Here is a 26265-nt window from a genome sequence, read left to right as displayed (position 1 = left end):
TTATTTTTTGGTCTTTCTGTATTCTCGAATTGATTGATTGATTGATTGATTGATTGATTGTGGTGCTAGGGATGGAACCCAGGGCCTCACCTTTGCAATTGCTCTACCCCTGAGCAACATCCCCAGCCCTCTAATTTGGTGTTTATAGTGTATATGTATTTTGTTATTCTTACATTTTTTCTTAATGGAGAGAGTAAGACTACAGGGTTGTTGTGAGGATTAAAGGACACACTGAAAAGCACAAAGCAGCCAGGAGCGGTGGTGCATACCTGTAATCCCAGCAGCTGGGAAGGCTGAAGCAGGAGGATCACGAGTTCAAAGCCAGCCTCAGCAAAAGGCAAGGCGTTAAGCAATTCAGTGAGACCCTGTTTCTAAATAAAATATAAAATAGGGCTGGGAATGTGGCTCAGTGGTTGAGTGCCCTTATATTCAATCCCTGGTTCCTCCCTCCCAAATAAAAAAGCACAAAGCACAATTTCTAGTTCACAGTGTTTTATCCATGAGCACCAGCTCTCCCTGCCTACCCTTCCCTCCTATACTTTCTTTCCCTACTGGTGTTGGAGACTCTGGTCCCCAGATCTCAGCTGGGAGAGAAGAGGAGTGATACAGAACTCTGCCTGTGAGGCTTTGGATAAACCACACTTCCTGGAGTCTCAGTGACCTTGTCTGCAAAGTGGGAAGACCAACACCTATCTCAGAGGAAGTTTTCAAGGACTACATGACATCTAAGATGGGAAACTATCTGGAATATAGGAGATCTGCAGGAGAACACAGGGAAGGAAAATAATGGGCACATTGAAGGAACAAGCATAAAAGTAGGAGCTACATCTGAGAAACTAGAGGATTTTAACACAAGGTCCACAGAGCTCAAGGAATGCATGGGTAGAAGGCAGAAAGTCCATGAATCTGTATGGGAAAAATTACAACCTTGTTTTCACTTATATGCAACAGAATTTAGCATTTCCTTTTATTACTCACATAAGGAAAATAAAAATAAAACTCCACAATAAAAGTAAAACTCCACCAACAGAAATCACAGATATTTTCATATTGCGTTATAGTAGAGACATCTTGAAATATTGCTTATTTTCCTTCTCTAGCTCAAAATTATAAAATAATAGACTCATCTCTAAATCTTGGTATTTGACACTTTTTAAAATGTAGGACTAAATCATGATTCAATAGAATTGATATCCTTTGTGCTCCTAAATAATTTATCTTTGCAGTTAAATAGGACTATTGTGAATGGGGGAACACAGGCTTCATCAGAATCCAAAGAGGACCCTTGGCTAAATAGATATGGGTCCTGCCTGAGCCGTTGATCACTGTGTGATATTGTGCTTGTCTCTCAGGGTACAATCACCCCTCAAGGTTGTTGGGAAAAATAATTCTTGGCTGGAAAAGGATTTTGGAAATTGTTCAAGGCTTCCCAGTTTTTCCAAAAAACAAAAGTAGGGTGTTTTCTTTCTCAGATGATGTCTATGTCTCCAGGAGGCCTCTTTCCCTCCCAAAGGATTCCTCCCCTTTACTCTCCTGATAAATAGAGGCCAAAATGTACCTTCACTAGAGCAGGCCAGTAATAATAACAATTCCATCCAGTTTTTATATTTGACCTTACAGTGACCCTTGAGGATATTACTCCCTCAGAACTCTTCCCTGCCCCCTCAGATGGTACCCCAAGGGTGTCTGGGTCCCTGTATTTCCCCTTTCACTGCAGTGTCTGTCTGATTCCACCACAAAACTGTGTGGTGCTCCATGAAAGACCCAGATCTGACTCTTTTCAAGGGCTCCAGAGGCATGGCATGCAGAAGCATCTATGGAGCTGAGCTGGAAGAAGATAAGGAACTAGAAGGGGTAGCACAGAGAAGCAGGGAAGGGTAGAGCTGGGCTTAAGTCCAGATCCCTTGATACCCATGATCATCCCTGACAAACCCAAAGCAAAGGGAAGAATGGGGAATGCCAAGGCATCACATTAACTATTTTCTACTCTATCTACTGCTGTGCATAATATAGGGAGCTAAGGCCATGAAGAAGCTGTATGAGGCCCTTGGATATGGCAGATCTATTCTCTCAGGGTTAAAATATATTGCCAAGACTCTGAAAGCACCTTCAGGCTGTAGTTGTCTGATCCTAATGAGATTACTGCCTTCCTGGTATAGAAGTAATTTCTAAAAAGAGAGAGAGGTCTGCTGGCTCTGCTGGAGATGGGGGAAAGGGATTACCATCTGGGAACACCCACACTTGCCCCCTTGTCCTTGGCCAGGGGCAGAGTATGAACAACAAAGGAGACTGCATGAGGGAAGAAAGGAAAAAACTGGCAAGGAAGCCAGAATATGAAGACACTTAAAAGCCCACGGGAAAAGAGTTGCTCAGAGAACCTTCGCGAGCCTCGGTTAAAATTCCATTGATTTGGGATCTAGGGAAATGACTTGTCTCTGGTCTCAGCAATCTTGTAGAAAGTGGATGTGAAAAATCCCTGGTCCTCTGAGTTGTTGTGAAAGTTAATAGAAGTAGTGTGTTAATCATCCCCATATGATCCTGTTATGTGGGTCAGTCACTTGTCTGTTTCCTGCAGAACTCAGAACCGTCCTGCACTTCCTAGTACTCAGCATAGTGCCTATCACCAAGAGGGTGACCAATGCAGGTAAGAGACCCATGCTCCTGGCCTCGAATTCCTGCTACCCTGGCCATGCCGTGTGTTTCTGAGCACCCAGCGCCCTGGTGCACACACAGTGGAGGCAGCGGAGCTGGCGGGGAAGTGCGGGCATAGCGGCGCGCTGCAGGCAGCTCCCCAGCAGATCCCCCGCTGTCTGCCTTGCGGGAGCCCCCAACTAGCGCCCAGCGCCTGAACTGCAACTCCCACCCAGATTCCCGCCGCCCTCCGCTCCGCTCTCCTCCTCCTCCGGCTGCTCTTCCACCGCACATCCCCTGCCGCGGCGCCCCGCCTGAGCACCTGGTGGCCACTGGGTCTTCGTGGTCTCCAGGTTCTAACCGCTACGTCTCTGCGCCCCGGGCCCTGCCTTGCTCTGCGCAAGAGTCAGTCTCTCTCTCTCTCTCTCTCTCTCTCTCTCTCTCTCTCTCTCTCTCTCTCTCTCTCTCTTTCTCTCTCCTTACCTCTGCTAATCTCTCAGTCTTTCTCAGGCTCGGTCTTCACCAGTCTTTCATTCCACCGGCCCTTGTCTCGCCAGCCGTCTGTTGGCCGAAAGGGCAGCGGGCCGGGCGAGGGGCGCAATGACCGGCGCTTGCACTAGCTACGTGAGCGCCGAGCAGGAGGTGGTGCACGGCTTCAGCTGCCCACGGCCAGGGGGCGAGGCGGCCGCTGTCTTCTGCTGTGGCTTCCGCGACCACAAGTACTGCTGCGACGACCCGCACAGCTTCTTCCCCTACGAGCACAGCTACATGTGGTGGCTCAGGTACCGGCCCTGGCCCTAACCCCATCTCGAACCCCACTAGGGTCTTAACCCTCTAGCCCTACCTTCAGCTCATGCGCTGGCTAAGATTCAACCTTCATCTAATGTCCACCTAAAGATTGCACCAACCCCCATTCCCATCCTTAGTCTTCAAGCTCAGTGCTGACCCTATTCCCACCCTATCACCAACTTAACCTCCCCCTGAAACCCCATCTCAGCTCAGTTCCCTCATCCTTACCCTAGCCATTGTTGAGAAGTGTTCTTGAACGTCACCCCAACTCTTTCCACCAACCCTCACCCAGTTCTCATTTCAGACTCCATTCTACCATCACCTTCAATCCAACCCCAAATCACATACCAATCCTTACTTTAACAGCAAACTTACATCTTCAAACATCCACAGGAACCCATACTCCACCCCAATCCTCATCCAAATGCCTGCCAGAGTCCTCTTCCTGATGTCAACACCAACCTCATCCCTGGTTCTACCCATTCCCCAATATTGATCCCAGTCCTTATCTTCTCTCCAGCCCTAACTGCCTCCTCAAGGCTGGGTGCAGTCCACTTCAGCTCTTCTTCCACATCCTGGCTCCAAATATGTTCTAGACCTACATGGAAACCTAAACCTCAAATCTTAATCCTCACCTGATGCTACACCCCCACCCCAGCCTCAACCCTTTCCTTCCCTTTTATAGGTATTCTTTCACCTACTCCTTACTGAACATGTAGTGTGTGTTGAGCCTCATGTTGCATGCTGGGCTTGTACTCCATCCTCAAGCTAAGACAAAAGACCTGAGGTTCAGAGCTGCCTCCAAGTTCATCATGACACAATGGCATAATGCCCTAATAACAGGAGTGTAGTTTGGGTGAATCTCCACCTGTAGAACTCCAGTTTTCCAATTGTTCAGGGAAGGAGTTGGCTAGGCGCTCTGACATTCCTGGAACTAAGTATGGTATTGAGGAGGCAATAGGTCTCTATCTCTCTGGGTCTCCAAAAGCCTCATCCAGAGAATGGGACCTTATCCTCAGCCTCCTCTGGGAAATAGACATCAGCAAAAATAGAATGAATTATCTTAAGAAGATAGTGGTTTTTCCTGTCCCTCGAGGTATATGAGCTACATGCCCACTGGGTGAAAATGACAACACTGAAACCTCTCTGGGGCTGTGTCTTTTCATCTCCCAAAAGAGGAAAATGATCAATCACTACCATGATTTCTAACTAGGGTAGTGGCAAGGATAAAATAAGATAACAGAGGTGAAAACAACTTGGTATGTGCCAATGACAGTTACAAATATTATTGCCTTGTCTAGACTATTCAATGTGTAACTCTGAAAATTTTCAGATGGTCAGGTTATAAGATTCTGCACATTTGGCTGCTGTCTAAACCCAGAGAATACTAATTTATTGTCTGTTCATTCATGTATTCATTCATTTACCATACCTTTGTTTTATGTCAAGAACTTTGAAAGAACTGAGGACACAAAAATCAATTATTCCCTTCCCCAGGGGAGCTCCCAATCTGTTTAGAGATATGATCCACACCCAAAGAAAAAAGGGAAGTATTTGATGAAGGCCCACTGTGTATTTAGGCCTGAACTGGGAACTGAAATGAGCTGGTGCTGGTCTACCTTTGAAGTACAGAGAAAGTGAGGAGCTTTGGGACTGCTCCAGAATCTGGTCCAAGCCTTGGTTTAATAATTATTCTATATATGGATTGGGAAAGTTGTTTAATCTCCTGGACTCTTTCCTCATTTTCCAATTGGTGATAATAATACATGTCTTGTGGAATTATTGTAAGGACTAAGTAAAATAATACATGTGAAAGTGACCAATGCATACAGTAGGTACTCAAGAGAAGAGAGTTCCCTTTCCATGGAAAGTGAAGCTCAGAGTATAAAAGTGAATTGTGGGGGCGCTGGAGTTGTAGCTCAACAGTGAGGACTTGCCTTGTACATGTGAGGCACTATGTTTGAGTGCCAGCACCACATATAAATAAGCAAATAAAATAAAAAGGTCCATCAACAACTAAAAAAAAAAATACTTAAAAACAAAGTGAATTGTCAGGCTGAGGCTGTAGTTCAGTGGCAGAGTGCTTCCTACCACATCTGAGGCACTGGGTTCAATCCTTAGCACCACATAAAAATAAACAAATAAAATAAAGGCATGCTGTCCATCTACAACTACAAAAAAAAAGTGAATTGTCAAAGATCTTCTAGCAATATCATAGCAGACTGAGATTTAAAGAACATTGCCTAAAACAATCCAAGGGTTAGATGCTTTCATGCAGTCACAACCCTGGAACACCCATTTTCTCTCTGTTTTACAGATAAGAAGACTTGAGAGAGGTTAAGTTACTATCTGGTTGTGCTCCAGTGAGAAGGGCAGAGCTGAAAAATCAGTCTTGTCTGCCCTGCCCCTCCCCTTCCCCCTAAGTCTACACCTAGCCTGACCCTCTTATAACCTGACAGACTCAGATCACTTGAAAAACACTCACTGACCTTCTATCTTCTGAGCACTGTCCCGGCCCTTTCCTTCTTTTGTCACCCCCTCTCCTACACACCTCTTGTGGTCCCTTCCGTTGCCTGGGAAACCCTCTCCCCATGGAGCACTTCAGTGGCTCAGACAGTGCTTTAGAAGAGGGTTGGAAGGAGTGATCTCTGAGGTCACATCCCACACGTCACTGTGACCCCAAGGGCAGCTGAAAGTATCCTGTGCATAGGGCACTTATTCCTGAGCTCAAGCATGGTTTATAAACATCACAGACAATTGCAAAGTGGAGGAAGAGTCCTGAGGGTCCTCAAGACATCTTGAGGACAATTTGAGTGAATTTGACAATTCTTTTTTTTTTTTTTTTTGTAGTTGTAGATGGACAGCATGATCAGTGTGCCCTAGACCCTGAAATAGCATTTCTGGCATGCTTCTAACTGCAGGGTAGAAATCTTGTTTTGCTCTGAATTCCATTTGGCCCTTTTCATGAAAACTGGTCCTTACAAACACAAAAATCTCCAGGTAAGTGTCATTTCCTTAGAGAGACAGTGCTCAAGGAGAATTGCCATCTTTAAAAGAGAAACATGGCTCAGGAAGCAAAGACGCCCTGGGAAGTAGCTGTTGCCAAACATCCTCCATCTGCTTCTTTTTACTAAGATGCAAGCCAAAAGGCAATAGCCTTGCTGCAGGGCAGAGTTGGTGATCAGGCAGTGATGCATCGCATTGCATCCTTTGGACACCCAGTGAGATGAGAACCTTTACAAACGAAGATCACAAGTGTAAAGTAGTTTTTCAGGTTATATGCCGCAGAACTAGGATTCAAGCTTAGAACCAGCTGACTTCGAATTGGATTAGAAAACTAGGGTTTTCTAGGCTTCCCCTCCAGTTTTTTCTTAGTGGTCACAGTAGGGTATTTGAGTCAGAACAATGAAATCTACAAAGCTCAAAACCCTAGTTTTCTAATCCAATTTCCACATGGGGCAGGACTCTGACATCATTGAAGGGCATACTCACCAGGTGATTTGTGTAAATCTCTCCCAAGATAAGGAGCTCACCACTTCCTCAGGCAACATCACTATGAGACAACTCTGATTATTTAAAGCTCATCTTATACTAAAACCAGGTTTTCCCTCTTGGAGCTTCCCCTGGAATTCCCTGTTCTGTCATTGGAGGCTAGTGCCTCTATCCCCAGACAGACCAATAGAGAGTGCCTTTCAGGGACAGTGCCTGCTCCCTGACTGGCCTCTAGTCTGGGACACATCCCTCACTTCTCTCACCCATTCCCCAAGGGGCCCCTTTTAGAGGCCTATTTTCATCTAGCTGCCCATAGATGTCCCTCACAAAGGATGAGGTCCCTATATGAGCACAGGTCTACCAGATAATAGCCCTTTGAACGTTAAGTGTATTTCAAATGAGAAAATTTTTAAGATCCTGATAAAAACTAGAAATCACTACACATTTAATGTGAAAAATGTGAAAAGGACCAGAAATTAAAAGAGAAAGAAATCATGGGTAATCCAGTCTTAATTTGGGTTCGCCCAGAAGTTCGATGTGGTTTATATGAAAAGTGATCTCAAAAACTACTTGTAAAGGGTGGAGAAGAGAAGAAGTCAATAATGGACCTGTTACAAAGCAATTTACACCAAGGTAATTAGAGCTTAAACTCTTCCAGCCAGTGTAGGATGTGCAACTCTCGGTTATCCCCAAAAGGGCCAGGAAGCTGGGTATTTATATATCACTTTCAATTAGTCTCTGGTTGTGGGATGGTAAAGGGATGGAACACATTAATTATCCCATTCTGAACTGCCCAGTGTGTAGACAGAGCCTGTTGTGGATCCAAGAAAGCCCTCAGGCAAAGAGATATAGATGCTGACAGTTGAACTCTGGACAAATAACTCTAAGACCCAAGAGGACACAGACAGGACTTCCACAGCCTGCATTATACCCAGAGACCGCTGTTTAGCAGTTTGGTGCATTTCCATCCAATGTTATATATGTATAATTACGCATATATTTGTGTTTGTTTAATTAAGTTGGGGTTATACTATATATTTAGCAGTGTGTCTTGATATTTCACTTAACATTGTCTCATAAGAATTTATCCATGGTCTTATGTATTATTTGAAAATGTGTCTTAATGGTTTTATATTATTCCATTGCAAGGATGTCCAATAGCTTATTTAGCCATATAAAAATAGACTCTTTAAAGATCTAAGGTGATATTTTTTATTTAGTTTGGTTTCTTAAGAGATGGGGGTCTCACTATGTTTCAGGCTAGCCCTCAACTCCTGTACTCAAAAAATCTTCCTTCTTCAGATTCCCAAGTAGCTGAAACTAACAGTGCACACCACCGTGTCTTTTTCTAAGGTACTTTTCATTGGAAATTGAGCATCAAATAACTGTGAGGGAAATCCTGCAGAAATGACAAGGGCAGAAGTCTGGGACTAGAGTCAGAGGAGGGGATGGACAAGAAAACTAGAGAAGGAGTGGTAGTCAGGAACATCAAAGCCTGCACCTCCCTAACCCTTCCTATTAGAGAATATCCCACAGTGCTTGACACCTAGTAGGTACTCAACAATATTTACCAACTGCCTACCATGCGCCAAACCCAATACAAGGGGAGGACAAAGCTGATAAAATGTGGTCTGACTCTGCCTTCAGGGGATATGTGAAGAATATGTGGAATACCTACTATGTGTTAAGAATATGTCAGTGTCATTCATTCTTACTACCACCTGTGCTAAGTTTTGGTCACTCTCAATCTTCAGACAAGGAAGCTGAGGTACAGCCTGACTTACAGGTGTGCATGGGAAGCTGAGGCAGGAGAACAGCAAGTTCAATGCTGGCCTCAGCAACTTTGCAAAGCACTAAGCAACTTAGCAAGACCCTGTCTCAAAATAAAAAAAATAAAAAGGACTGGGAATGTGGCTTGGTGGTTAAGGGCCCCTGTGTTCAATCCCTGGTATGAATAAATAAATAAATAAGGCACATTGTGGCATATGACTGTAGTCCCTGTACTTGAGAAGCTAAGCTAGGAGGAACACTTGAACCCAGGAGTTTGAGACCAGCTTGGGCAACATAGCAACAACCCTTAAGAAAGAAAAAAAAATAAAAATAAAAATAAAAAGTTGAATAACTGCAGCAAGGCCCCTTAAGAAAGAAAGAAAAACAAATAAAGAGTGCATGATAACACAGCAAGAGCTCAAAGTAAACGGGTTTCCAGCTGGGCCCTAACCTGGGTTAGTCTGGTTCCAAAGTCCTTTGTTCTTCCTTACCATACCAGCCTCCTAACCAAGAGAGAAGTGTTAACAGCCCTGAGGAAAGTATCCTGAATGGGTTAATCTGGCATGTGGGTAGGATGGGGAGAGAAGGATGACCAAGGAAAGCATTGAGAATAGAACATTTGAGCTGGAATTGTGGCTCAGTGGTAGAGCGCTCGCTTCGTACATGAGACCCTGGGTTCGATCCTCAGCACCATATAAAAATAAATAAACAAAATAAAGATATTGTGCCCATGTGTAACTAAAAAAAAAATTTAATTTTTTTTTTTTTTTGTTAAAGAGAGAGTGATAGAGGGAGAGAGAGAGAGAGAGAGAGAGAATTTTTAATATTTATTTTCTAGTTCTCGGCGGACACAACATCTTTGTTGGTATGTGGTGCTGAGGATCGAACCCGGGCCGCACGCATGCCAGGCGAGCGCGCTACCGCTTGAGCCACATCCCCAGCCCCTAAAAAAAAAAAATTTAAAAAAAAATAGAATAGAACATTCGAGAAGGAGTTTCCAGAAGAGGTAAGATTCCAATGTGGGGAAATGAGAAATGGGCTTGTGAATAGGAAAGAAAGACAGTAAACCCTAAATAAGCCAGTTTTCTAGAGACCAGATATAAAAAAAGAAAAAAATTCATGGTCTTTGAGCCAAGTTCCTGAGACAGAGCTCCTAAAACCTTGTAGACAAGGATGTTAGGAGAAACTTTTGTTCTAATAGTCTGTCCTTCAGTTCCTGACACAGAGCCCCCAAAGGGTGATAGAAACACCTTTTGCTCTAATGAGGCAACTCCTAGTGGGCTCCTGGAGAGCTCCAGTTGGGGGCTGGTTGCCAGGGGAACCGCCCATGTGGTCAGAATGCTGGAACTTACAACCCCACTCCACCCCCAACTCAACCTCTGGGGACAGAGACGGGCTGAAGGTTGAGTTGTCACCTATGGCCAATGGCGTAATCAATCATGCCTATGTATTGAAACCTCCATAAAAACAACAAACAACAAAGAAAAGGACAAGGTTCAAAGTCTCTAAAGGGCTGTGCTCTCAGAGAAGACATGGAAGCTTCTGAGCAACCATCCATATTTTGTTATACATATTTCTTCCACCAGGCCATTCATTAATAAGCTGGTAAACTCAGTTTTCCCTGAGTTCTATGAGCTTTCCTAGCAAATCAGTCAAATCCAAGGAAGGGGATCATAGGCACACTAATTTATAGCTAGTATAGGTGACGTTGTAATTGGCATCTGAAGTAGGGGAGAGTCTTGTGGGATCCAATACTATCTTCAGTTTATTGGGTTAAATAATAGGATAGCCAGCTGGTGTCCACTAGAGAATTGCTTTGTGTGTGGTGGGGGAGACCCACATAACTGGCATCAGAAGTGAATTGAGTAATAAGTGAGGAAAACACTTTTTTTTTTCCTTCACGACCAAGGTCTGATTTGGGCAGAGGCATCAAGGTAGGAGGGTGAGGGTACCAAGAGTGGGAGGAATTTTAGATGTGGAGTTGACACTGATGTGAACAGAAGGACCATGGAACATGGGTCAGAAATTACCTTGAGGCTGGAAGGACAGCTTGTTTTTAAGTAAGACCTACCATGTGTCTTGCTTTTGGGGGGCAGGGGCCTTTAAGACCATTTCCAATTCATTGGGACAGGAGCAGGTTAAGGAAAGCAAGGAGGAAAGGAGAGGAGGAAAAAGGAGCACATACTAAGTCCCAGTTACACGGAGACAGTGAGCCATTCATGTTATGTATGTGGTGAGTACTCGGCATATAGTTGATGCTCACCTATGCTTATGCACAGAAACTCTGATCAAGACAGGTATGGACAGAACCAAAGTCAAAACTGATTCCATGCTGCTATAACATGGTGTCTCCCAAGCCCCCTGACACTCAGCCCCCGGTGTGGTCTTCTCTCTCCAGTGTTGGCGCTCTCGTGGGCCTCTCCATAGCAGCTGTGGTCCTCCTGGCCTTCATTATCACTGCCTGTGTGCTTTGTTACCTGTTCATCAGCTCAAAGCCTCACACAAAATTGGACCCAGGTTTAAGCTTACAGATGAAAGGTAAGGAAGAGGTGTCCTTGTATCCAGCAAGCTGGCATCTTTCCACAGGGTAGATGATTAGAATTGATGTTTGGAACATTTGCCTCCTGAGTGTTCCTGGAATATTCAGGAGCAGCAGCACATTTCTCAGGAGGTTCATGATCTGAACATTTCCATCCTGAATTCTCCCATGTGTTCAGTGTTTATCAGAGTCATTTAATGTAATCACCTCTCCATTTGTCAAAGAGGTTAATTCATGTGGTGGATTTTCTAAAACAATGTTTTAGTTCTAGCCCTAAGGGAATACAAATGGATCTTAATATTATTCCAAACAAAACAGAATTAATGTAAAAAATGATGCTCCCCAAACTCACAATGTAGTCAGAAACTCAAAACAGGATTTTTAAAAAATTATTTTTCATTAGCATAGGCCATCAAGAACCTCTTAGGGAGGACATACAATCAATCAATAAGTACATGAAAAAATGCTCACCATCGCTAGCAGTCAGAGAAATGCAAATCAAAACCACCCTAAGATACCATCTCACTCCAGTAAGATTGGCAGCCATTATGAAGTCCAACAACAAGTGCTGGAGAGGATGTGGGGAAAAGGGTACACTTGTTCATTGTTGGTGGGACTGCAAATTGGTGCAGCCAATTTGGAAAGCAGTATGGAGATTTCTTGGAAAGCTGGGAATGGAACCACCATTTGACCCAGCTATTCCCCTTCTCGGTCTATTCCCTAAAGACCTAATAAGAGCATGCTACAGGGACACTGCTACATCGATGTTCATAGCAGCACAATTCACGGTAGCAAGATTGTGGAACCAACCTAGATGCCCTTCAATAGATGAATGGTTAAAAAAATGTGGCATTTATACACAATGGAGTATTATTCTGCATTAAAAAATGACAAAATCATAGAATTTGGAGGGAAATGGATAGCATTAGAGCAGATTATGCTAAGTGAAGCTAGCCAATCCTTAAAAAACAAATGCCAAATGACTGCTTTGATATAAGGGGAGTAACCAAGGACAGGGTAGGGACGAAGAGCTTGAGAAGAAGATTAACATTAAACAGGGATGAGAGGTGGGAGGGAAAGGGAGTGAGAAGGGAAATCGCATGGAAATGGAAGGTGATCCTCAGGGTTTTACAAAATTACATATAAGAGGAAATGAGGGGTAAGAGAAGAATAATACAAGTGGAAGAAATGATTTACAGTAGAGGGGGTAGAGAGAGAAAAGGGGGGGAGGGGAGGGGAGGGGAGGGGAGGGGGGATAGTAGAGAATAGGATAGACAGCAGAATACATCAGACACTAGAATGGCAATATGTAAATCAATGGAAGTGTAACTGATGTGATACAGCAATCTGTATACGGGGTAAAAATGGGAGTTCATAACTCACTTGAATCAAACTGTGAAATATGATATATTAAGAACTATGTAATGTTTTGAACGACCAACAATTAAAAAAAAAAAAGAACCTCTTAGGGAGAAAAAAAAATAGCATAGGCCATCAAGAACCTCTTAGGGACCAAAAAAAAAAAAAAAAAAGTGTGCTTTTTTGCACATATTTTTAGAACTCTCTGAAAGGAACTATGAAAGAAAAAGTTCCTGTTAGCAAAATATCTTTCAGTATAATTTAGTAGACAACACTCAAAATAGGTATTATTATCTCCATTTTACAAATGAGAAAATCAAGGCTGAGAGAGGTTTGGTGACTTGCTCAAGGTGTCATAGTTGACAAATGGCATGCTGAAACCCATCCCATGACTTTCCACCTCAAATCTTCTGCCCACCACACAGGGTCTGTGCAAATATAAAACTAAGCATAAAATTGTTTGGTACCAAAGTTAACAATTTAAATTAATGTTAAGTTAGTGAAGAAATTGGTTAGGCAAAGTAGAGGAGAAGTTATCCCAGGATAGATAAATCATGGGTAAAGATGTGTGGCAGGACTGAGTGATAACCTTTGCAGTGACAGGGACATCATGGGAAATAAGCCAAGTAGGATGGGAGAGGAATTTAAGCAACAGAAGAAAGAGTGTCCAAAAACAACAATAACAACAACAACAACAAAACAGGGAGGGGGCTGGGGATATAGCTCAGCTGTTGGTAGGGCGCTTGCCTCGAATGCTGGGTTCAATCCCCAGCACCACCAAAAACAAACAAACAAACAAACAAACAAACAGATAAATAGAAAGGGCAGGGTGGTAGTAGCTGAGACTCTGAAGAAAACAAGAGAGAACTGAATGCCCTTATTTGTAAAAGATTATTTTTAAAAGATTTTGTGTAATTTAACAATAAATAGGCAATAAGCAATAACACAAGAACCCTTCCCAGATCCTGATGCCTACTTGCCTGAATTATCCTGCTGTGGCTGAGCACCAAAAAGTAGGAGGGGTGACTGTCAAGAGCAGAAGGATTTATCTGCTCCCTTTGGAGTCAGGAATTATTGAGAGGTAGTGTCAGCTGACTAGGAAAAAATCCTGAATACAAGGACAAATTGTCAAATTTGCCTACATCAAATATGAATAACATAAACACAGCATATATAAATTTGTTTAAAGTAATGGACTGCATACACACACATACATACTTATATACCAATTTATATATAAACATGAACATCCTTATGCATTCACACACAATGGATCCTCATTGTGAACTTGTCTACTTGCTAAAATATATTTGTAAACTCTAAGTCAATACTTAAGTTCCTTCTGAGGTCATTTGCAAGTATGGGCATGTGTAGAGTGGCAAAAAATTTGAGGTGCACATGTTCCCAGTTAACGTTGAACAAGGGCAACACTTTGTCTTTGTGTTTCAACTCTCACACTGTAAACAGTTGTCCTCTTTGCAGTCTGTTTAGAGCCATTTAAAAAAAAAATTTTTGTTGATGATTTCACTATTTATTTATTTATTTTCTGTTCCTAACACTTTATTGGTCACCTATATACCTGTACCCAGTTGGATAGAAAGGGGTCACTATGAACCAGATCCCATGTAGGGGATGAGAAAGTGGAAAGCCTTGGCCTAGTTTACCAGCCCTCCCCCATACTATGGAGTTTGGAAGGGGCAGGTCCTGCCTTTCTTGGGTCAACACAGAGCACCCAGGTAGGGGCACAGATGGAATCCAAGGACACAGGCTCACTGCCCGTTTGTCAGCCTAGTTGTGCTTGGAAAAATATTCCTTGCTGTCATCCACGTTGGGCTTGATTGTGTCACTGCCAGGCTTCCAGCCAGCAGGGCAATGCTCATCTGTGTATTGGAAGGCCTGGACCAGCCGCAAAGCCTCATCCACAGAGCGCCCCACGGGCAAATCATTAACAGTGATCTGGCGAAGGACTCCCTTGCCATCAATGATGAAGAGGCCCCTGTAGGCAATACCCTCATCGCTTTTCAGCACGCCATAATTATGGGACAAGCTTCTGGTCACGTCAGCAAGCAGGGGGATGTTCAGGGGGCCCAAGCCTCCCTCCTTCCGCGGGGTGTTGATCCAAGCCAAGTGGGTGAACTGAGAGTCGACAGAGACACCCAGCACCTCGCAGCCCAGCTTGCGGAAGTCCTCAGCATGTTCGCTGAACGTGATGATCTCCGTGGGGCACACAAAAGTGAAGTCCAGTGGGTAGAAAAAGAGGACCACGTACTTCCCTCTGTAGTCAGAGAGCTTGACCTCCTTGAAGGCACCATCCACCACCGCGGTGGCTGTGAAGTCAGGGGCGGGCTTTCCGATGTGTGCGTTTCCAGAGGCCATGACTGCGTGTGCAAGAGACGGACTACGCTGAAGAACAGATGCACCGACTGGAGTTCTCAAAGCCGATGATTTCACTTTTTAAAATGGCCTTCAAGCCAGGTGTGGTGGCATTTGCCTGTAATCCCACCTAATCAGGAAGTTGAAGTGGGAGGAACACAAGTTCAAGGCCAACCTCAGCTACTTAGTGAGACCCTGTCTCAAAAAAATGAAAAGAACTGGGGGTTTAGCTCATGGGTAGAGCACCCTCAGTACAATCCCCAGTACCACAGGGTCAGAGGGAAGGTAAAGTCCCCTAAGCCCAGTGTTGAAGTGCTACCTAAATTCATACAAGTACTTTGTAGAGCAATTTGGTAATATGGAATATATATACCCTATAACTCAGCAATTTTACTTCTGATTATCTGTCTTAGAGAAATAGTTGCTTCAGGAGAGGACTTATAAAATAGGGTATCATGACAGTCTGTCATAATAGAAATAAACTAAATGCTCACCTGAAGAGAATGGATAAATAGACTGTGATATAGTGGGATAATAAAATATGATACAGTCATTAAAAGGAATGAACCAGATCTAGATACATTATCTTGTTTGCTCTTCATAATAACTGAGTAGGGTATAGATCTGATTAGTACTTTCATTTTACACATATGAAACTGAGACTCAAAGTGAACTAGTTAATAAGTGACAAAGCCAACTCTACCTCTACCCTCCTTCCTTTTCGTTTCCTGATTGCTGCAAAAAGAAAGTCCCTTGACAGTGACAGACACCTTTTGAAACATTACATGCACTATTTCATCTAATTCTCCTAACTACTCTGGTGAGATAGGTATTGTTGTCACCCTTCACAGGTGTGAAAAACAGTTTTCAGGGAGATTAGATGACTTGCCCAAGGTTTGTGAATTGTGGAGCTGGAATTCAAACGTGTTTCTTTCTGCCTCCAAAATTCTGTTTTTTCCGTCTCACAGGCCAGGACTGTGGATGCTCCACCCTACTCACCTTGCCCTACCCCATCATACTGCTCACCCGCCCCGCCAGCCTTTCTGGCTAAGGGGGATACAATAATTCCACCTTGGCCCTGAGAATGGAAACCAAGCTCCCGATTTTCACTTTGTGCCACCAGCCAGATTATTTAGTTTCTAGGGTTTGGAACAGCATAATAACTCTTGCTCTTTTGTTTCTTATTTTTAAGTTGTAAACTGTATTTCCTGACCTTTTACCCAATGATAGATTTCTCTGTCTTTTGCTCAAACTCAGCTATTAGTTCTTCCTTCTCTGCAATCAAAGCATCAACCCAGGAAGGAGGCTTGGGTCCCTCCAGCATCTGAGTTTATAGGCCTATGACTTTATGTTCACCAGGACTCTACCTTTACAGATTTTCACTTATGTTTGCTGTCTTGCTCTTCAGTAGGGCATATAGAGAGATCACTGCTCCCTTTCAGCAGAGAAAACCAAAGCACAACAGGGAAATGACTAAGTTCATACAGCTAATGAGCTTTTATAGCTGGAATGACAACTCAGATCTCTTAGACTAGTAGAGCATAGATCATTACACTGTTCCTTGGGGTCCATATTTCTGAGAGAGGAGGCAAGGGTCAGGAGGGGAGTGCCTAGGCAATGGCTCAGTGGACACGGAAAAGCAGTTTCTGACACAGGCTCCTTCCCTGCCCAGGTATTCTGTCCCATCATTCCCACCCCTATCCCATCCCCCAAACTTGGGATGCTATGGAGACTATAACATTCTCATTCTAGTACATGATGAGGAACTAGCTAAATTGGAAGGGTGAACAAGGCCCTACTGAGAATTTTGAACACATGTCCCATTTAACCTACTCAACTACTCTGATGGGTGTTTATTGACTGTTTTGCAGATGAGGCGAATGAATTGAGTATAGAGGTGATATTTCAACCTAGGTACATTTAATGAGGGAAAAAAAAAAATCAGGCTAGGCATGGTGGTACATGCCTATAATTCCAGTAGTTCGGGAGGCTGAGGCAGGAGGATCACAAGTTCAAAGCCAGCTGCAGCAAAAGCAAGGCACTAAGCAATTCAGTGAGACCCTCTCTCTAAATAAAATACAAAATAAGGCTGGGGATGTGGTTCAGTGGTCGAGTGCCCCTGAGTTCAATCCCTGGTACCAAAAAAAAAAAAAAAAAAAAAAAAATCAGAAAAGAAGTTGAAGACAAGAGTTCTGTTTTCATCCTCCTCTGAAATGCATTGATGAGGAAGTCATTAACAAGCCATTCCCATTGACCAGAATTCAGATGGCTCCTGGAAATCAAATGTGATGCTCTCACTGAACAGACAAGGAAGCTAAGGTTCAGAGAGGGGCAGTCATGTGCCCAAGGTCACCAGGCCAGTTGGTGGCCAAGCCTTGCTTCCCAGGCCAGAGCTCAATCCCAGATCTCACTGCTTTTTATTTATTTATTTTAAATTTTTTTATACTTGTAGATGGACAGAATGCCTTTATTTTATTTATTTATTTTTTATGTGGTACTGAGGATCAAACCCAGTGCCTCACACATGCTAGGCAAGCAAGTGCTTTGCCACTGAACTATAGTCCCAGCCCCCCACTGCTTTTTAATTAACTACACTTATGTGTGGAGAGGTGACATCTCTGAACCACATATTTGATTCCAAATTCTATAGAGTCAGATAGACAGAAAATGTAATAGTTTCATCTTTATTCATAAAAGTTTATTCTACCAAATAAAAGTAAGTTATAGACAGCTTAAGAGAAAAGATTTCTTAAATCTATAAAGCAAAATAATAAGGAATTAGAAGTACTTCAAATTATCATTTTAAAATCCCATAATTATTCTTCATCAGTTCATTTAGTCACATATTCCTCAGTTCTTGGTTCCTCTCTCACGGTTGTGGGTCTCTCCTTTCCCTGCACCCAAAGCATCAATTCCGGAGCCTCATGTCCCTCTTGCTTCTGAGACAGTTTACAGGCATCTCCTTTACATCCATCAGAACTTTGTCCTTTACATACCATATATTTGGTTCACAGGTGTCAATGATAAGTTAGTCTTGACTTATCTCCGAGCAAGGATAGAACCTGAGAACTTCCTTCCAGGCTAATCACCACAGGCTAGTCTCAAGTTTAGGATTGAGGACCTCAGGCAATGGGGGGCTAGCCACAGAGGTCCTTAGAGAAAGTTAGGAAGGTGAAGCCCTGTGCACTAGAAAACCTGGCTCTAATCTTGACTTTGATAAGCTCATTGTGGAGTCTTAAATGAGGTTCTTTTCTCTGGAATTCAATTTACTTTGTAAAATATGTACAATACCTACTAAGAAAGTGGTTGCCAAAGTAGAGATAATGCTTATATGATACCGACTTCATTTCAAACAAATTTTAACAATTAGAAGCCCTCTCCACTTTGAAGCCCAGGGCCTCAGCCACACTAAATGTGTGCTCTGGCCTCCCACTGATCAGCCAGAGTAGCTCTCATTTTAATTATTAGGCACCTAGATTTTTATATGTTGGTCTCCTCTCACAGAGAGGAACCACATCTTATATGCATTTGTATCCTTAAGACCCAGCACAGAACCTACACTAGGGGTATTTTTGCTCTGTGGAAAGAGTGCAAGATTTGGAATCCAGCAAAATTGGTAAGTGAATCTTAGATCCAGGACTTGGTAGGAAACATGAATCATCTTATCATAACCTCAATATAGAACTTGGTATTTTTGCTTATAGGCTTCCTTCTCTCCAAAGTACCTTTTAGCTTAGGGGGGAAAAAAACAAACAGCAGCTTTTCAAAGATAGGGCCTTACACCCCAATCCAGGCTTTAGGCACCATTGTGGGATTTTAATAACTGCTATTACATATTAGCCAAAGGAAGGGGCAGGACTGTGTGAGATCCAGTGGCCTATTCCACTGGTTTCTCTGGAAGGCTGTGATTGTGGAATTAGGGACCCTAGGATACAGATGTAAGGGAGGCCTTAGGATCTGGAAAAATCATGAAAAAAAGATGTGGTGGGTCCACAAGCTCTATAAAAGCTAGAAGTGTGATGTGGTTGCCAAAAAACGGTGAGGGAATCCCAGGCCACAACAGAAGTACAGGGTCTGGAAGAAAAGGTGTGATGATCCTCCTCTACTTCCAATTGGATAAAACACATCAGTCATAACATCTCAAAGGCAGCTTTTTATCATCTACTCAGTAGGTTCCCAACTTTGGATTCTAATCATCTAAATGTCCGCAAATACAGCAGTGGGGATTCTTGAGCAAGGTCCAATAGTCCAAAGGTTTTACTGGGACCAATTTTCTTTGTTTTGCTTTCAGCTAGAATCAGATCAGCTGGGGAGGAGGTGGTAATATGTGTTCTTTCCTGTTTACCAGAGCTCTTTGACCAATACAAAATGGGGAAAAAATAGGACTTAATAAATGTAGTCTATTATGTAGATAGAACCCTTTAAAACTTGGAGTTAAAAAAAGAAAAGAATAAATTGAGACAAGACCTACTTTCTGCTCTATTTATGAAATGGTACCTGAGATCTAGAGAGGAAAAGAAGTAGGCATAAAGTACTACTATGATTTAATATCAAAATGAGGATTTGAACGAACATCTTGTAACTCCTGAAGTTCAAGGGATTCTCCAGAGTCCTGAAAGCCAGCTGTTCACAGCTCTGCAATTTAAGAGGGTCTTTGACCAATCAGAAGGTGATCAGGTCTGGGAACCAGGTCATGCAAGAATAAGGTGAAGAGTTGAGGATATTTGGTCTTGAACAGAAGAGACTCAAGTCTCATACTTGGACCATAGATCTTTGCAAGGCTCTTTTGGGACAAGAGAAGCAAATCTTTTGTGAGGGAATGGAGAAAAGAGCTGGAATCCATGGGGGAAGACATAGAGAGACAAATGTTGATTCAAAAATAAAGATAGTGGGACATGGTGGTGCATACCTGTAATCCCAGCTACTCAGGAAACTGAGGTAGGAAGATCTCAAGTGCAAGGTCAGCCTGGGCAACTTTATAGAGACCTGTCTCAAAATATATAAAAAGATCTAGGGATGTATTTGTTTTTTTGTTTTTTTTTTATTTTTTTATTGTTGGTTGTTCAAAACATTACATAGTTCTTGACATATCATATTTCACACTTTGATTCAAGTGGGTTATGAACTCCCATTTTTACCCCGTATACAGATTGCAGAATCACATCAGTTACACTTCCATTGATTTACATATTGCCATACTAGTGTCTGTTGTATTCTGCTGCCTTTCCTATCCTCTACTATCCCCCCTCCCCTCCCCTCCCCTCCCCTCCCCCTTCTCTCTCTACCCCCTCTACTGTAATTCATTTCTCCCCCTTGTATTATTTTTCCCTTTCCCCTCACTTCCTCTTGTATGTAATTTTGTATAACCCTGAGGGTCTCCTTCCATTTCCATACACTTTCCCTTCTCTCTCACTTTCCCTCCCACCTCTCATCCCTGTTTAATGTTAATCTTCTTCTCATGCTCTTCGTCCCTACTCTGTTCTTAGTTACTCTCCTTATATCAAAGAAGACATTTGGCATTTGTTTTTTAGGGATTGGCTGGCTTCACTTAGCATAATCTGCTCTAATGCCATCCATTTCAGAGCTAGGGATGTAGATCAGTGGTCGAGCATGTTGCTTAGCATGTGTAAGAACCTGAGTTCAATTCCCAGCACCAAAAATAACAAACAAAAAAGAATAAAAAGGCAAGTCTCAGAATGGGAAATATAGTCCTATATCTGACCAAAGAGTTTTATTCAGAATGTCTAAAGAACACTCTCAACTCAACATTATGAAAACATACAGACAGCATAGTGACACATGCCTATAGTCTTACCTACAGGAGGCTAAGGTGGAAGGATCACTTGAGCCCAGGAATTTCAGATCACCCTGGCCAACACTGTGAGAACCTGTCACAAAAAAGAAAAATAAAAGAAAAGTAAGACATCCTATTGGAAAACTAGTCAAAGACTTGAACAGACACTTCATAAAAGAGGATATACTGATGGCAAATAAACACATGAAAATATATTCAACTTCATTAGCCACTAAGGAAATGGAAAATAAAGCAAATGAGATATCATTGCACATCTATTAGAATACTAAAGAAGAAACACTGAGTACCAAGTGAGGCAATTTTTAAAAAATAGTACAAAGATGCAATATGCCCTTCATCTAGTGTTGTTATATGGAACCGGATCTCATACACTGCTGTGGGGAGGATGTAAAATGGTACAGCCATTTGGGGGGACACTTTTTGGTGTTTCTCATAATGTTAAACATTTTTAAAAATCTTCTTATGTATTAGTTTCTTATGGCTGCTATAACACATCAGCACAAACTTGATAACTTAAAACTATAGAAATTTATTCTCTCACATGTCTGGTGATTAGAAGTCCAAAATCAATTTACTAGGTCAAAAAATCAAAGGCTGTAAGCCAGATGCTATGGTATATGCCTGTATTCTCGGCAGCTCAGGAGGCTGAGGCAAGAGGATCGCAGATTCGAAGCCAGCCTTAGCAACTTAGCAAGGTCCTAAGCAACTTAGTGAGACTCTGTCTCTAGATAAAAATATTTTTTAAAAAGGTCTGGGGATGTGGCTCGGTGGTTAAGCATCCCTGGGTTCAATCCCCAATACCAAAAAATAAACAAACAACAACAACAAAAGGCTCCAGGAGTGAATTTGTTCCTTGCCTCTTCCAGTTTCTGATGACTGATAGCATTCCTTTACTGGTAGCTGCATCAGTCCAATCTCTACCCCCATCTTTTTATCTCTGTGTATATTGTCTCCCTCTCTGCCTTTTTCTTTTTCTTTTTTTTAAGAGAGAGAGAGAGAATTTTTTAATATTTATTTTTCAGGTTTCGGTAGACACAACATCTTTATTTTTTTATTTTTTATTTTTATTTTTATGTGGTGCTGAGGATCGAACCCAGTGCCCTGCGCTTGCCAGGCAAGCGCGTTACTGCTTGAGCCACACCCCCAGCCCCTCTGCCTTTTTCTTATAAGTGGACTTGGAAAGGCATTAAGGGATTTGAACAATCCTGGTTTATCACCTTATCTAGAAATCCTTAATTTAATCATATCTAAAAAAAATTTTATCATAGAAAGGAAATATCCACAGATATCATCAGGTTCCAGAGATTAGACTTGATATTGTTGGAGAACATTGTCCAGTCCACTATACAGTACAAACCAGCAATCTCACACCTATGTGATCTGCATGAAAACCTGCATGCAGATGTTTTTAGCAGCTTTATTTGTAATATACAAAAACTGTCTTTTAATAGATAAATGATAAAACCATACAATGAAATATTACCTGGTCATAAAAAATAAATGTCCTCGAAATATATGTAATGACTTGGATAAACCACAAAACAATTAGGCTAAGTGAAAAAAAGTCCAATTTTAAAAGGTTGAGTAGGCTGGGGATGTGGCTCAGTGATAGAGCACTTGCTTAGCCTACATATACAAGGCTCAGGGTTTAATCCCTAGCACTGCAAAAATTAAAAATAAATAGAAGGTTGAGGGGCTGGAGTTGGGCTCAGTGATAGAGCTCTTGCCTGACATATGTGAGGCACTGGGTTTGATTATCAGCACCACATATAAATAAATAAATAACACAAAGTCCAATGACAACTATTATATATATATATATAATTTTTTAAAATAACAATCTTTTTTAAAAAAGGTTGAATACAATATGATTCCATTTAGATAACCCTTGAAAAATGACAAAATTATAGTCATAGAGAATATATTAATGGTTACCAGAAGTTGGATTTAATGGAAAAGTCTGACTCTAAAGCAGTAGTATGAGGAAGTTTCTTTATGACGATGGAAAATTTCTTTATTTTGATTGTGGTGGCAGTAGTTATATAAATCTGTACATAGGAGTTGGAAATGTAGCTCAGTAGTACAGCACTTGCCCAGTAATCCTGAGGCCCTGGATTCAATTCCCAGCACAGAAAAAAAAAAACCTATACACAGGATCAAAAATCTATACACATAAAAAATAACGCATATGAAAATGAATGGTAAAAATCATTAAGATTTGTGGTCTAGTTAATCATACTATATCAATATCAGTCTCCTAGTTAAGAAAATACATTCTTTCTGGTTATATAAGATGTTATCATTGAGGAACACTATATGAAGGGCATACTGCATCTTTGTACTATTTTTAAAAATTTTCTGTGAGTCTCAAATTATTTTAAAATAGAAATTTCAGGGGACCGGTGATGTAACTCAGTGGTAGAGCACTTGCTTAACATGTGCAAGGCCCTGGGTTTGATTCTCAGTTCCAGCGCCCCCCAAAAGAAAAAGTTCAAAACAAAACAACAAAAGAAATTCATTGATTCCATAGGTAAGAAGTCCAAAAATGAGATTGGCTTTAGGCATGGTTTGTGAAGTCCACATTCCCTGGGCCTGTGGCTCTACTCTCTCAGATTCTCTGAGAATCACCTCTGCCATCCATCTTGTGCTGGATTCTCCTCAGTCTGACTTTTCTCATGGTAGTAAACTGGCTGCCAACAGTCCCTGGGACTATATGCTTTTTGTTCCCATCAAGCTATTAGGAGAAAGAGGATGCTAGGTTTCTTCAAACAACAAGAAAAAAAAATTAACTCTGCTCTGAACAACCTAAGATCATGTGCCCACATTTAAATCAATCACTACACCCAGATTTGTTGATTGCCCATTCAGGTGGCAAAGGAATAGGATTGCCTTATTGGCTCGAGTCAACCAGGTCCCACTCCTGAAGCTGGGATGGGGTTAATCCCGCCCAAATATAATTGGGAAGGTATCAAATGGATATCGGATAGCCAACCCTCAACTATACTTCTTTCTTCAAATTCATTCTTCCCTTTGTTACAGAGGCACCATTCTTTCTGGATATCCTCCATAAATGTCTTAAAGCACAGGAATTTGCTTGGCAGAGAAGGTATAAAAATATCATTCTAGGCATTGGCAGACAAAACAACACAAAGACTCAGAAATTTGAAGAAATGGACCATTTAGAGAACCATGGTGCACACCTGTAATCCCAGCAGTTCAGGAGGCTGAGCATGAGGATTGTAAATTCAAAGCCAGCCTCAGCAATTTAGGGAGGGCCTAAGCAATTTAGCAAGACCCTGTCTCAAAATAAAAAAAATAAAAAGGGTTGAGGATGTGGTTCAGTGGTTAAGTGCCCCTGGGTTCAATCCCTGGTATAAGAGAGAGAGAGAGAGAGAGAGAGAGAGAGAGAGAGAGAGAGAGAGAGAGAGAGAGAGCGCCAAGAGAAGGTTGGTGTGGCAAAGCTTTAGAGTTCTTGAGGGAAAAGCAGTAGTAAGGAAACTGAAGAGGAGAGATGGGCCAGTCCACGAAGAGCCGCAACTGCTGCCTCAGGGATCACAGGTAGGGAAGACATTGGAGGCTTTTGAGAAAGGACAGTCCATGGAATCACTTGATAAGGAAGATCTCTGTGTTACAGCATGGACAATGGACCAGAAGGAGCACAACTAGAGGCCATTCCAATGGTCTGGACGGAAGAAAATGAAAGCCTGACCTAAGATGGTGGCCTTGAGGATGGAGAGAAATGGGCAGATGGTGATTAGGTGGAATGAGCAGGACTGAAGAACTGCTTGGCTTTGTGAAGGGCTTGGGGGAGAAGGTGTGAGAGATAACTTGAATTTTTGCCGTAAACACTTAATATACCTTTTTATAGAAAAAAAAGTGGGAATTCTCAGTTTTGTCAAATGCTCCAGTTAAATCAAAGGAGATAAAAATGGAGACATGACTCTGGGATGTAGTAGCAAAAGAGTTTTAAGGTGTTCAGGGGACAGAAAACATCATGAATAGGAGTGGAGGAATAATAAGGCTAAATAAGCTTCCTTTCAAACTCTAATGTAAGAAGAAGAAAGAGAATGAGGCAGTAGATGAAGAGAATCATTGAATCTGTTCTTATAACAAAGAACAATATGTTTTCAAAACTTTGTGTGTGTTAGCTGTGTGGCAAATCTGTGTTCTTATCTATAAAATGGATTTTTAATAGTACCTGACTCAAGGGGTTATGGTGAAGGTCAAATCTTCATATAACAGTTATTTATTGTCTGTCTCCCCCACTCAACTGTAAGCACATGAGAAGCATCGACAGCTTTTAATGCATGATGTGGTATCTTGTTAATAAGAATTTGTTAAGTGAATGATGCAACTAAGACTGAACACAATGCATCACCCAAGGTAAGCACTTGGAGAAGCCAGCTGAGTGTGATTCTGGTCGGGGAGAAGGAGCTGTGGGAGCAAGTAGCCTCAGCTTGCTGTTTTTCAGGTCCTGAGGAGGTGCCTCCTGACTGCCAAGGTACTAACACAGGAATCAAGATGGAGGTGCCAGGAGGGAGTCTTCCTGGGCACAGTTACCCCTTCTTGAACCCGCGATTGGAAAGCAACGAGAGGCAGGCTTCAGACTCAAAACACCTCCTCCAGCACTGCTTCATGGCCACAGTTACTGCCAGTGACATTCCAGGCAGCCCTGAGGAGGCAACTGTCCCCACCCCTGACCCATGTGGGCCAGATCCATAAACACCCAATAAATGTCTCTACATCATCCCTTCTGGAGTTTCTTTTCAGTGAAAGGTAGAAATATGAATGTTCAAAGGGACTTTGGAGTCCAGTGAGATAAATAAAGACTTCTCAGCAAGGTACCCAGGTCCTTCTGCGGACCCAGCTATACTGCTCTGCCTGACCAACTACAAGTCCTGGAAAAAAATGGTCAGTAACAACTCCATAAGTCACGGAAAAGTCTGGAGACTATGGAGGCTCAGAGAGTCCCTCTTTTGATGGGGAGTCAGAAAACTTTTACCCAATTTCCTAGTCCCAAAATAAGTGTATTTAAAAGCCCTTGGGGGGCTGAGATTGTGGCTCAGCGGTAGAGCCCTCGCCTAGAGCAGGCGGGACCCAGGTTCAATCCTCAGCACCACATAAAAATAAAGGCATTGTGTTGTGTCCATCTACACCTAAAAAATAAATATCAAGAAAAAAAAAACACCTGGGAAGGGGATCAGCATTCAAGAATGGGGAGATTGCTGCCTTTCCAGTGATTCTTCCCCACCCTGAAGTCACTCAAAAAGGGCTGGAGATATAGCTCAGTGGTTAATCTCACCTGGGTTCAATCCCTGGTACAAAAAAAAAAAATTACAGATGGACTTATTTATTTATTTTTATGTGGTGCTGAGGATAGAACCCAGTGCTTCACACATATTAGGAAAGTGCTCTACCACTGAGCCACAACCCTCACCTACAAATAGATGTTTTTAAATATACCATAGTCATTAAGAGCAGGACTCTGAGGGCTGGG

The 26265-nt window shown here is 42.3% G+C and overlaps 2 protein-coding genes across 2 annotated transcripts; one reads left to right on the top strand and one right to left on the bottom strand.

Moving 5' to 3' along the window:
* Positions 1-3223: 3223 nt before the first annotated feature.
* On the top strand, positions 3224-25490 carry SHISAL2A (shisa like 2A; the record flags this gene model as incomplete). The annotated part of the gene is made up of 3 exons (XM_081307146.1): positions 3224-3413; positions 11081-11220; positions 25240-25490. Exons 1-3 carry the CDS (start codon positions 3232-3234, stop codon positions 25488-25490), a joined length of 573 nt encoding a protein of 190 aa, XP_081163272.1. The 5' UTR covers positions 3224-3231.
* On the bottom strand, positions 14111-14990 carry LOC308656263 (peroxiredoxin-2-like). Its single transcript, XM_081307145.1, has one exon. The coding sequence runs from the start codon at positions 14954-14956 to the stop codon at positions 14369-14371; it is 588 nt and encodes a 195-aa protein (XP_081163271.1). The 5' UTR covers positions 14957-14990; the 3' UTR covers positions 14111-14368.
* Positions 25491-26265: the final 775 nt, after the last annotated feature.

Source organism: Spermophilus citellus (genome assembly GCF_964194105.1).
Source record: "Spermophilus citellus genome assembly, chromosome: 9".
Taxonomy (NCBI): Eukaryota; Metazoa; Chordata; class Mammalia; order Rodentia; family Sciuridae; genus Spermophilus; species Spermophilus citellus.
This window is presented reverse-complemented; position numbering and strand designations above follow the sequence as displayed.